The sequence below is a fragment of the Nestor notabilis genome, unplaced genomic scaffold (assembly GCF_000696875.1).
Source record: "Nestor notabilis isolate BGI_N333 unplaced genomic scaffold, ASM69687v1 scaffold5980, whole genome shotgun sequence".
Lineage (NCBI taxonomy): Eukaryota > Metazoa > Chordata > Aves > Psittaciformes > Psittacidae > Nestor > Nestor notabilis.
In genome coordinates, this window is record NW_009911481.1 from 110,871 (window position 1) to 125,017 (window position 14,147).

Consider the following 14,147-nt stretch of genomic DNA (forward strand, 5'->3'; position numbering starts at 1 on the left):
TGTTTTTTTACCTAAGCCAACTTTTAAAGGAAAAAGCAATTATAATTAAATGAGAGTGATTTGAATGCATGAAGCGATTGGTTATAGATAATTTGAATATCTGCTGCCAAGCAGATTATAACCCACATGAAGTTCAGTGGTCAAGATGTTAATGGACTTCCATGTTTTCTTCATCTTTGGTGTGCTGTACTGATACTAGCACTCCTTTGGCCAGCTGGATGGAGGGTTTTTCCAAGTCTTTGAGAGATACTGCTTATTTGTCAGAGCAGCTTGTTCTGATTCATTTGTAGTTCGTGACAATCCTCACCTGCTGTGTGGCAGTAGTTATTTGTTTGGTTTCTTTAGCTGTTTCTTTTCCATCCTGATAGTCATCTGGCATTTCTGCACACATCAGTAAGTCTTTGAAAAAGTCTTCCCTTGTCTGCCGAGGCCCAGTGTGGATTTTATCCCGTGCTTACAGTCAGTAGGTACTGTCTTAAAGCAAATTTTAATACCAAATTTCAAAGGCCTTGGCAGTCTGGAGAAATGAGTGGATGGGAATCTCATGAAGTTCAACAAAGGAAAATGGAAGGTCCTTCTACCTGGGGAGGAATGCTGATCCCAAGACAGGCTGGTAAACAGCTGGCTGGATAGCAGCTCTGCAAAAATGGACCTCAGTATTCCAGTGGGAAAAGAAGATGGATTTGAGCCAGCAACATGCCCTCACAGCAAAGGTGGCCAGCAGCATCCTTGGCCATATTAGGAAGAGCATTGCCCACTGGTGGAGGGTGATGATCCTTTCACTCAGAATCAGTGAGACACATCTGAAATCCTCGGTCCAGTTCTGGGCTTCCCAGCACAACAAAGATATAGACTTACTGAAGTGATACCAGCAAAGAGCCATAAAGATGATTGAGGGCTAGGAGCATCTGTCATATGAGGAAACTGAGAGCCTCAAGAAGATGTGGCTCAGGGGGATCTCACCAAGGCATATAAATACCTAATGAGAGGTAGTAAATAAAATGGAGCCAGGCTCTTCACAGTAGTGTCTAGTGAAAGGAGAAGAGGCAACAGACAGAAATTCAACTAGATGAACTTCCACTTAAGCATAAGAAAAAACGTTTACTGCAAGGGTGGTCAAATGCTGGAACAGATTTTCCAGTGGAATCTCCATCCTTGGAGATACTCAAAATGCAGAGGCCCTGGGTAACCTGTTGCAGCTGATGCTGCTTGAGGAGTGGAGTTGGACTAGATGATGTTCAGAAGCCCCTTCCAACTTCAATCACTCTGTGATTTTTTTAATACCTCTTTAAAATATGTTGGAGTTTGTGATCCCTCTAATTTCATTAATGGATTTCTTTCAGTCTCTGCTCTATCTTAACCCATGTCAGGTTCAGGTTGGCTTCTCTTAGAAAAGAAACAAAAAACAACTCATCCTGAAACAGTCAATAGTCAGAAGCAGGTAAATTCTAACTTTTATGGATCTTAAAAAAAAAAATGTGCAAGAAATTAGCACTTTGTCCAAGATGACAAATAGTGCCTTAGTCACATCTGGAATTAGATAAGCTCATGTTCTTCAGTCAGGACCACAGTGACCTAACTGTGATCAGATTGAAATTTTGTTTTTCCGTGCAATGACATATTGTGAAAGCCACAAATACAGACTGAGAACTGTGGTTTTCCTTCCATAAAGTAGCTGCAGCAGCTAAAACTGAAAATACCAGAAAAAAATGTATCTTGAATATTCATATTTTGAGCACAGATAAACGGATCTTCAAATTAGTATTAAACAGCACAACAAACTCCAGTAAGAATCTTTAAGTCAACTGTTAAAATTTCATTGAAAGAGTAAAATGTATAATATTAAGATCAGTTAAAAAGTTAATGTTATTGCTGGAGGTTGCAGTGAGCAATTTTATTTTCTTGCTGGAGTTAACAAGCAGTGCAAGCCTAGCGCATGAAGTGTGTTATGCAATGATTGCTCTTTACAGGGTTCCCAATACTATAGCCTTAGTTATAATTCTAAATGGCTGTGCATGACATCATACCAAATAAAGTATATAAACCAACTCAATTTCAGTGCTAAAATGTGTTAACCTTTTAGCTGGCCTAGAGACAAGTTCTGCTGGATCTCAGCACTTTTAGTGAAGTATCTGATTTATTCTTTTCATCTGAAATTGCTAGATGAGAATATCTTGTCAGTGATTTCAGGCAGGTCTGAGTGGTTGCAATCATAGAAGTCCTTTTTGAAAATGATGCAATCTTTTATTTGTTTGTCATCCTTCAGCCAGAAAGTTAGCACTAAGAGCATCTAATGAGCAGTATTAAAGACTTCAAAAGACCACACACATCTTTTATTTTTTTATATGTGTATAAAAGTCTTCTAGCTATTAAATTAAATTTAAGATACTTGTTTTCATTTTTCTTATGTTCTATTGATTCAGTGATTATTAAGGAAGGGGTCCTTCTTCTTTTGATTATGATGCATCTATTTTTAAGATAGATAGAGATGCATTTGAATAGAGAGGCTGTGTAAGAAAGTATCATTCACTAATTTGATGCTTATAATGTATGAAGAGAGACTCACACATATAGTGTCATAGGTAGTTCAGTCCTTTAGATAAGAATGTGAGGTAGAGTTATAAGTAATAGCGCTTTATCCATCATAAAATTTCAGAATGGCTCAGAGGCATTTCACTGCTGCAGCTGTTGCACACCCTGTAATGGCATTAAGGTCTGACTCAGGGTGATTTGTTCCATGGAAGATTCTAGCAGGAACTATAGTTCTGGTAATAATCTGAATAGGAGGATAAATAACTTGAATATTAATGAATTGAACGTGATACAGATGCCTCAGGGTGAACCCAAGCAGGATAGGAAGTATGTTTCTTTCTCAGTTCTTCTCACACTAAGCTTTTCAGACAAAACCCTCCGGTGCTCTGCCAGAACCCCCTCTGAACATTACAAATTTAACCCCATATGGTATTTGTACTTGTTCTGATTATTCACTTGAACTGACTATTATTGTTTTAGATTTTCCCCTACTGGGTCAAGGCAGTGTAGATGTATTGACCAGTATCTTTAGTACTACAGAGCAAGCTGGAATAGGATTTTAGGATATGATATGAACTCTTGCTATCCTTTATGAAGAAAAGCAATTTTGGGGGTCTGGCACAGCTCATGGGAAAAGTAGAGGGGAAAAAAACACTTCAGTGTTCCTTTGTGATAATCTGCCCGTGCAGTTGATGCCAGCTGTGCTTTCTTCAGTTACAACCAGCGAGGGGTAGATACTTGCTCAGATGCTGCTGATTCTCAGTTTTGATTCTCAAGCTGTGTGCAGGGGCTGTCCATTCTGTGACCACTTTTATTGATCTTCTCTGAAACATGAACTGACATACACTACTGACCAAATCAAGGGTTAGTCTTCTGTGCCTGTCAAACAAAAATAATACTGAAGCATTACATCCATGTAACACATCCCCAAGTATAGCTCAAACTTTATCAGCTGTAGCAGAATTTCACCAGCTAGACATTTGTTTCAGTAAATATGCTGGGTGGTTCTGACTTACGTTTCCCAAACTGTCACGTGACCCATATTAAATCAACTGTCTTTGCAGGGAAGAAAAGGAAAAAGAGAAAGGATAAGATCACATTTACCTCCTGAACCCTGAATACCTTTATGCATAGCCATTTTTTAATACGGTCGTATGAGCTTGTATTGCTTTTATATGGTGAAATGTGATAATAGTTGACCTTAAAGTAATGCCTGTCTAAATCAGACTACCATGACATAAAAGGCTAGGTAGGACAATCTACAGGGTTTTGAGTAACTGCTGATAACTATTTAGGCTGAATTGAAGAAGAACATATGTATCTTACCACTAACCATAATAAATATACTGTTGGCATTAAAGGTTAGTGATCCAGCTGGAACTTTCCATCCATTCATTTCAAATAACAGAATAATAGTGGCCATTTGTTGAAATCAGATTTTCAACTGATCATCAGGTAGTCTTCAGCAGTTTCTACCTCTGATTCCTTAGGTAGGTCGTATTTATCATTACCACAGCTTTGACACCACCACTATTTGCATAACATGAAAGTCATCCTAGTTTTTGCATGCTGTTAATTCATCATTTTAAGAACTGTGGATCTGCTATTATACATATGTGTATGTATATATATGCATCTATTTTCTCAATTAAAATTGGGACAGACAATAAAATCAGATATAACTTAGCTTGTCCATAGCATACACAGGAAAGAGGAGTATAAAGACAGGTTGTATTACTACACATTTGTGGGCTGCATTGAATATCTGGGTTTGATATAAGAACACCCCAGTAAATGCGTCATGAAGTTAATAGATGTATGTATGATGTCTTTGTTATAATTCAAAGGCAGCAATTGAAAATCTGTTGTCCTGTCTGTGCCTTAAGCCTCGTTTCCAACATCATATTTAGTGTAAACTGGGCTGGAGCTGGAAGGGTAGGAAACATGGCATGGCACAGCTCACTATCCTTCCCCCCCACTTCAAAACTAGCTTAGCTCTTGCACTGTAATGAGTGGTTTATGAAGAAAATACCAAAAGCAGGGCACATGGTGATCTTGATAAGTCATTCTTCATTACTTAATCTCCTGACCAAAAAAGGAGGGAGGTTGTAATAAAAGGTGTCTTTTATTGGCCTATATTCAGAATTACTAGGCGCAACAGGTACTGCTGAAATCAGAGGTTCTCAGTACCTATGGAGTATATAAAACTAACCGTATAGCTCTAAAAGCACAGAATTTTAGAAGAAAGCTCTTTGTTAGGGACAGGGAAAGGTGACAAAAGCTATAGGCAGATAAGAAGGACAAATACGCCTACCTAAAGAAAGATGAACTGCACGTGTTTGTAATTACAATAAAGCAGAAGAATTTCATGTCTCTGTAGTGTAGTGAGACCAATAATATATGAATGGTTGGTTGGTTGTTGGGGTTAGTGTTTTGGTTTAGAGATTTTTACAAGTAAACTGTCCTTTAGGAAACCATGAATAAAAATGTCTATTTCACAAATACAGATCTTCAGCACCTGACTCTAAGAAAGAAGATTGTCAATATAAACCAACTTCGATTATTTGAGTCAGTCTTTTGCAGAATAAAGTTGTGGGTGCCAGTGTGCATCACTAGCATGAAAGTCTTCCCTATATCCCCATTTGCTCATTTACTTTGTTGCCACCCATTTCATTTAGATAACAGGGTTTTAATGTTAGAGATTTGTGAAGCTAGCTTTGTTGCTGCAAACAAGACAATCTGTAGGAAAGCAAGAGAAGATACAAAGAACACAAAGTTATATCAGGATTGGAGATGAACTCATGAGTGGGATGGATAGTACTAAATAATTATACTGAAGAAAAAGGGAATTATCTGAGCGAGATAATCGTAGCCTTTAATGTGTTCAATGAAACAATATAAATGGATGAAAACTAACAATTCATCCTTGTGAGCTGTATGCAAGGAAGGAAATGTTTAAGATTGATTTTTAGAAGATTTCGCAGTTAGATTCAGCAGTTTAAAATGTCTCATAAGGCATAGTGACGGAAGTACTATTCAAGTTATAATCAGTCGTGACTGGTACCAGCATGAATGGTTCCATCAAATGCAGACACTAAGTGGATGGTCCTCATAGTCATTTACAGTTTCTCAGTGATGAGTCCACTCAAATTTGCTTTTTTATTCCCTTATTTTTGTTGTGCACTCTGCACTGCACAGTACTGTAAGGATCTTTCCCTGCAGCTATACATGCTGTATTTACGTGTGCTGGTTTAAGATTACACAGATTCATGGGCTGGGCTGTACCCACTGAGTCACAGATTTGTTATGCAGAGAAAGAGGATGATATTCCTGAAAATGCGAATAGGGCTTGCTTGGGGATTATTTTGGGTAAGTCAGGAAGTTTACAGTTATGGCAATAAGAACTCCCTCAAAACCTGCCACTAATCTCCCAATTTGAAGAAGGGAATCAAATCCAGGGGTTGTTTTGGTGGGTTTTTTTCCTTCTGTTTCCAACCCCCCAAGGAAAAATAGAGAATTAGAGAACTGCACAGGGTAGTACTGTAATATGTGAGATTAGGTTATTCTGTGAGATGTTTCCTCTATCAAGAAAGATGGCAGGGGAGGGATTAGCTTCAGTGTCCCCTGCATTTGCTTTCTTGTATAATTACGGGAAATGCATTCAGTGTGCAAGGGTATCATTGCTGTCCTGCTGTTTTATCATTTCTTTATGAGATAATGTTGATTTCAGCAATGAAATGCAAATTTAGTTTACAGTGCTCCTTTTCTCCATATAAAGGTTAAAATGCATATTGTAGATAATAGTGTTGTTGAGGCTTTTGAAACAGTCTTTGTCAGCTAATTTTGGCAATACAGGGTTTTAAATGCTGTTCAATGCAACTGCATGAGTTTTATGTTGGCCTACATGAATTAATTTTAACCCTATATGCATGTTGGTACAATTTTGGCTATAATTTGATCAAGTCATCATAAAATCCTGGTACCAACAAAAAAAAAAAATAAATTTGGATGTGTTGAGAATAATTAATATATACTGTGCCTTCCGTGTGTCATGGCAAACCGAATGTGCAATTATTGCATCTTAACTCTATAATCATAAAATTCTTATAACACAGGGGGCTAGCGAATACTCCTAGGAATGCAGATGCTAATAGATTCTGTGTTTGGAGGGTATGTTTCTGTTTACTTGTAAACAAATAGTTTGTATTGCTGGTGATAAAAGGCCTCAGAATTTTAACAAGTCCTGTTAAAATCAGCCCCAGTGTAGATTATAGCTCCATTTACTGAATGCTGGGACTCCAACAGCAATAAAATACATGCAAGAATGGAAATAGTTTTCAGCTAGCAAGTGAGTTCTAACATAACAGCAAGGCCAGTACTAAGGGAAGTTGTCTTTTTTATTGTTATCTCTTTAAATTATCTCGCTTTCCTGTGTAAACTGCTCACTATTGTACAAAGAGAGGGCGTGTGTTAACTTTGGTGACATAGTGTTACTCCCATTAAATAACGCTGTACATAGGGTTTTTTCAGCATGACTGTACTTAGGATTTTTATTTTTTTTCCTGCACGAGCCAAATAATGTTTCATAACTAATAACAAATGCCATTTTTACCTTAGGTGGTACAGCAGTAAATTCACTGTTGTGGTTAGTAAAAAGATTCTACAGAAGAAGTAAAAAAAGGAGTGTGAGTTTTTAATATGAAATAATGTTTAGTACTCTTGGGTGAAAAGAGTAAAAAGGTGGGTGGGAGGGTTTTATGAAATAAGATGTTCTGTTGTAAGCAATAATGGAAAATAGCTCTGAAAATGCTGAGTTGGAGTAATGAATGAATAATGTCTAAAGTTTATCAAAACTGAAAGAACTCCTCATGTGAAATGAAGCCTCCTAAGAAAATTCTGTTCTGTCGCTGTTTTGCCTTGCTGTTGTCGCATGTCACGCATGAATGAAAATGCTGCATTCTCTGGGGAGCAGTAAAGCTTCTGTGTAGGTTGTTTATTTCCTTAATCCCTCCTTCTTCGTGATTTCCAATGTCAGATATAAAATGGAAAGCCTGTAAACATAGTGATTATCATACTGATTATCACCTGCATCAGGGAACGCCCCGGCTGGCCGTTGTAACCCTAGCAGCCTCCACATGTTACAGCCACTTAGATTTTAACCTGACTACTTTATTAGAGATGTGAAGCTCAGTATGAGGTGCCCTAGGGCTGCACAGATGGGTTCTGCTTGTTTCCTGTTCTCACTGTTATTGTGAATAGATACTAAAAGGTTCTCATCGCTTTTGTCTGGTTAATTTACTTTGAACTGTCCCTGGCATTCAGGGCCTGCCTCACATTTCTCACCATTTTGCAAACACCAAACTGTAGTCTCCAAGTGCATGTTTTGAGGTTTATTATCTCTTTTACTGAAAGGGCCTTAATTCTGAAAGGGATGTAATTCTGAGAGAGGCTGATTCTTAGGGGGCTGTAGGCACAACCCTTGCTGAAAGAAGCTGCTCGGGAGTTTTTCTGAGGTTCGGTTGATAGGAGAAGAAAATTAAGATTGCTGTTGTTCTTTGGCGCATTCAGACACCCTTAGATTAGAGGTCAACTGCAGGAAAATCTATGATTGTATGCTAGCTACCATTATTCATGCAGCCAGGCAGCAGACCAGACTAAAAGATGATGCTCTAACAGGAAAATCCAAAGAAGAGATACTTTTTAACAAATGTGCAATCATTTATCCTTTCTTGTAGGAGGGCCAGGTCTTTCAAACCACATGTGCTGTGCATGGGTGCTCCAGCACAGAAAATTAAGATGAATTCTCTTAAAATCTCCCACATAAGGAAACACTACTTAACTGGAATAGTTTTTATTTCATGTACTGGTGTCCAGTTTCCTGGCTAAACAATAGTTTAACACAGATGTTAATGTCCTGCTGCACTGGGACATTAAAGAAATCCCCTTAGGACAGATCAGTGTAACTTCCGATTTCAATTGCATGACCAAAAACCTGAGGTTAAAGAAGTAATTTGGCTACAGTACGTAATTTTTAGCCCATTTACTTATTCTCTGCTCCCTTATCACTCCCTTATTTCTCTTATTTTGGTGTTTTTTCTGTGTCCCAGTCCCGTTTGAGGCTTTCTTGATTGTGTTGCAGTTCATTGTAAGTGCATCACTTTAGAGTGGAAGCATGCAGACTCCTTTTTTCATATGAGCGTAGGCTTTGTTAATCACATGCTGGTTTAGGAAAACACTGCATGGTATCTTTGAACCCTATACTCCTTCTCGACAGCCAGGCTAGCAAATGTCATTGGCTGTGTGATGTACAAGAAGGAATTCAATTGTAAGTAAATTGTCAAAGTGGCTAACCTTGCCCGCACCCAATTGTCAGGACCATGATTCAGTTTTTCTGTCAACATCAGCTAAGGCTAACCCGGTCAGCCTTATGTTTTTGCAGTGAAGCAGCCTGAGGAGTTGTGCTTTTCAGCTTATCACATTTTATTAACCTCAACTTACTGTTGTTATAATCAGTTGTACCCACTTCAAATTCCTGTGCTGCCCCCAAATTGGCAGATCATAATAGGTACACAAGTATGTATTTTCTGCAGGACTAAAAACTATCGTAGGGACACTGGACTTAAATGGTTTGGTGCGGTAGTTATTTCTGTTTTGTTGGATCAGCTCACCATTTTGGCTCAGGACTTAGCCCTCTATTAATAACACTTGGCAAAGATAATCTGGAAGAATGCAAGTGGAAACATAAAGACTTTCAGGGTTTTCTTAAATGCTTGCAATGTTAAGGTAGAAAGTGAGTACGGGGAAAACATTGCTATTGTCTTCTGTCTCCTTGCTTTTATTTCAAAACAGATTTTAATTGCTCCAATTAATATAAATAAGAGATGAGGACATTCTGATACCCTGATGTTTCTTCTGTTCTTTCAGGAAAAGAACATAATTAAATTGCCTAAAGTAGTGATTAAACATCAGAGTATTTTAAAATGCTCATCTGATTCCACCACAAGGGCTTGAGCACATTTTGTGATCCTGTTTTTCTAATGCACTGTAGATGACAAATGATTTTTTTAAAGTTACTTGATAACCTGAATCCCATGAAGTGCTGTACGTAAGTGAAGATATGATGCAATTTCAATTAAAAATATGTCTGAAGGATGTTTGTCTGGGTTTGAAGTAGTGGTTTCCTAGTCCAACTCCTATCTCCAGAAGTAACTTTCCAGGCTCGCCTGGAAAAAACATACTGTACCTTCTTTATTTGAACTTGTGAAATGTGTTGACATTGTACTGTTGTTGGGCTTGAGGGAAGGAGGGGGAAGCTTTTGGTGCAGCTATCAGAACTGAACAACTGTATATGGGTATATTGAGATAATCGCATAAAAAGAGAACTGGCTGAATGAGTTTCAAAATGTGTTATTTCTTCATTATCTAGCACTTTATAATTAACTGTTCTTTTTTTATTATTTCAGGAAGCTGCCACTTTTGCTAGAGAGCAAGGCTTTGAGGTGAGTTAACCCACAATTGCACACTAAACAGATCCTAACGGGTTTTTTTCTTGCTGATAATGAAGTTCTTTTGGACAATGATTGATGTGCTATTATACTCTCCAAGCCTCGCAGCGGTTGCCATGGAAACTTGGCAGTCGTCATGGTTTCTTTGTTCTGCCAGCTCAGTGTTATGACGCACTCTGCTAGGTCTGCACCCAACATCGCCTACAGATGTTATTTATTGAATTTTGAAAAGCCTCTTGGGAAGCCGAGAGGTTGGGCACGGTTTCAAGCTGCCTCTGCAGATATGGGACCTGTCAGTTTGTTCAGTTAAAAAGCTACCTCATTAGCTGCATTACACTCCATAAGGATTCACTGCTAAAGCAGTGGTGAAGCAAGACTAAATAGTGAAATATAACACCGCTTAAATAACTTAAACCCTGCCATATGCGGATTATCATTATGCAAATGAATTTTAGAAAGGTGGTATATAAAATTGTTAGGTACTGATTAATGTAAACCGTGCTTCTACAAACAGCTTCTTTTTGAAGGGGTAGTGTGGAATTTGTGTTTCAAAACATATTCGAGTTGGTGTTTTCCATCTGTGCTCTAAAAATGTATGATCCTCTAGTGTCTTGAAGTAAACACTGATGATTTTACAGTGATTTTCAGAGCTTTTGATTTCATCTTCTTGAGGTATTAATTGAATAGTATCTCCCATTGGCTAAATTCACATAGCTTAATCTGGAGATCTATCATCTATTGGTCTCTAATTCCTGAATTCAAATAGGCAGGTTTTAAATACTGTAATTAATGTGACAACGGTTGTGCTAATTTTGCAGATAGTAAGCGATCTTGCTGAAATCTACACTGCAGAACTGAACACACATAAACCCTTTTACATGTTTTTTCAGTAGATCCACCTTAATTGATCTGTTTGCAGTGTAAAAGAATAGATAGGAGTTTGACTGCTCAACACCCATTTTGCATAAATAATAGAAGCCGCGCAATTCAAACTGCATCGCTTTAAGAACGTGCCACTTTGGTGTGTGGATGGCTGCATATAAAAAAGAGGGAAAGACTGACAGCTTTTGTTCTACAATTTAGATTTCTTTAGAACCGTACACCAGCAGGTACATCAATGCCATCAGTGTTTTAGATATTAAAACTGTGGGCTGTCCCATTTCATTTTATGTTTCCCAAATTCATGTGGCTGCTTTGTAGAAATCAAGACTTTTTATCACTGTCAATGTTCATTTGTATAATCCGTAGAGTTAGCATAAAAATGCACTTTGAGTTTATTCTATCAAGTGAATGAATTTCACAGATGCCTCCAAATATAATATGAAGCATAACAAATTATTGGTACCCTCTGGTAGCTAGACAATAAAAAAGAAAGGAAGTAGTGTATTAAGTCTACCCATTCTATATTTTTATTGCCCCCTTGAGCTAAAGACTTTGAATGTGCCTGGTTTAAATTCAGTTCTAGTGACAAACTGCTTTTGCTGGTGTCTGCTAACTACCATCGTATTAACCTTTCCATTAGTGCTTGCTTAGAGATTTTAGCACAGTTCCTTCTGAACATCCTAAATCTGCCACATTTGATTACAGCATATCAGTAAAGTGCACAATGATTATGATCTTATCTCTTATTACCCCCTTGCTTGGCAACAACTCACATGTCAGGTTTACTGACAGAGATGTGTAAAACTTGATAAGTGTCCACAATCTTGTTTTCCCATTGTGCTGTGGAAATAAAAAAAAAACCAAACAAATCATACTACTAATAAAGCATCTTACAAAAAACTTCCAGAGTTTCAAATTAGCCTTTCAATGAAAAAGAAGAAAAATTTCCAGGAACTCTCAAAAGCTTGTCAAATTGATTCTGTGATTTATATTGAGATTAGAAAGCTGGCAAAACATGGAAAAGTAAAAGAAAGAACTCAAGTGACCAGGGCAAAAATCGAGAGGAAATTTATCATAGAAGTGATGAAAAGTTGCTGGTAGCTGAATTTGAAGTGCAGCCTGGAAAGAATTTTGGTTTTTAACAAAAATAATCAGAAGTATTTTAGCACAGAAAATCAGTTGTGACTGGCTGCTGGTTTTTTTTTTTTTTTTTTTAATCATCTCCTTTTCTACCTCTGAGTAATTTCAACACTTTCTGTGGACTAAATGCATCTTTTAAACATGGGTTGAGTTAAGTATATCTGAAACAATTTTCAAGGAAAAAAAAAAAAAGTACAATCAAGTCAACTTCAACTCTTCAGCTAAAAATACACCTTTTCTGAAGAAATAAAATCTTGTCATAGGCAGGAGAGAACTTCCATGACACAAATCTGTTTTTTTTAATTCGTAAGAGAAACCACATTCACAGGAATTTTTATTTTTGTGCTTCACCTTACCAAAAGTTAGTTTTCCGTTGTACTTTGCTGAAATACAGGGTATTTTTGTAAAATCAATCATGATATTTGAAGACCATTATTTGCTTCATTTTATCTCCTGGACCAACACTTATCTGTAATATCAAAAGTAGAACATTACTTTTGATGCAGTCTCTTCCTGGAGTGCATCGGTGTTTCCTTTTTTCTGAATTTTTTGTTCTATGACATTTTAAAATTATTAAATAAATGGTAAATTCACTGTCTGAAGACAGTGCTTCATCGTAATTGTATGTTACAGTCATCTCAGTAATCCATCATAGTAGGCACACTTTTTATCCTAGGGAACCCTTGGACTTGGTTCCCCTTGAAGTGGGAGAATGGTTATCAGTGTATTTTGATTGGATGTTTGTAGTGTGTTTCAAATAACAAAATTGCCAGGACAAAGGTTTATGAGGTTTTGTTTTTACAAAGTGGTAACTTGCCATTTATTCTATTTAGGAATTAGAAAAATAAAACCCTACTTTAATATAAAATTTAGGGTTCAGTTCTGGTTGTCAACACAAGAAGTAAAATGAAGTGAATGGAACAGTAGGTATCTAAGGGGTTAGTAGCAGCTGCCATGCAAAATAATTTTTCATGTTAGAGGCAGAGGTCTCCTCCAAAGTATGTATTAATTGGGGAACCAAATAAGAGAGTTTTGGAATCCTGGACCAGATTTAGGTCTTCAAGTTAATGAAGTGCGCTGCACAGGTCCACTGTTTTCAATGGATTTATGCTTGTTTAGGTCAGGGATATGGTAGTTCCAGCTATTGTATATCTGTTCAGAGGCAAAGATCAGAAGACATAGCGTGACTAGCAGTTTTTCACATACCACTCTCTGGTCCTGGGATATCTGATGTACTTTCTTTACATACATCTATTCCACTTGCTGTGATGAATGCCACATGCAGGGTTTCCCAGGTGCAGCATCAATAGACACAAATGCTTTTGTGAGATTTGTATGTCAGCTTTTTTACCTTAGATTCAAGTATGTAACTGGATATGTTTGAGTATCCTGTGAATTTGGGACATGCTAGGGAAGCTTTAGGACCACAAACCATTGCAGTCTTACCATCCAAGCATGTTTGTAGATACAGGATGTGTAAGAAAGTCTTGGTAAGTGTGCAAGTACATGTCAATGCAAAAAAATATTCATTTCAGCTATTTGGAAATATTATGTATTCTGAACAGAAACAGGAGATGACAACATTTCATGATGCTTGCCTGACAATGAAATGAGGGGCATGGTACTTCCACAGTCTTAAACTGTAAATATTCACATATTATAAAATGTCACATAAAATACAACATAATGATAAGGTGGAGAGATATTGTGGAAAAGTTAAAGACGCCTCAATACAGAGGCTGCAGCTCTTTAGCTATATAAGGTCTATTTTATTTTCTTCCTTTGAAAACATTTAGTATAGAAAAGTGATTTTGGCTAAAAATGACCAAATTCTCACAGAAGATGCTATTCAGTTACTTTCAAAGTCCGCACAATCAGACACAAGTCTCCAAACCACTCTGTTTTGAAAAATCTGCTTTTTTAAAAATTGTGCTTTTTTTTCCCCCTAAATACCTTCCTTCTACTGTTGCATGCTTACTGTATGTTGAATTCTTGCTGAAAATATGTGTACTTTTTACTTTCTTTCACTGTCTAGTTCATCCTTCACCATATTACTTCAGTAACTTTTTCCTCAGGGTCCTCTTTCCC

At 37.3% G+C, this 14,147-nt stretch overlaps 1 protein-coding gene across 1 annotated transcript in view; it reads left to right on the top strand.

Annotated features, from left to right (window-relative positions):
• Positions 1-14,147, top strand: part of ADK (adenosine kinase) — a 154,429-nt gene that overhangs the window by 96,768 nt on the left and 43,514 nt on the right. The window contains exon 4 of the mRNA XM_010014982.1: positions 9,996-10,031. Within this exon, the coding sequence (XP_010013284.1) occupies positions 9,996-10,031 (36 nt within the window). The remainder of the gene's footprint in view (positions 1-9,995; positions 10,032-14,147) is intronic.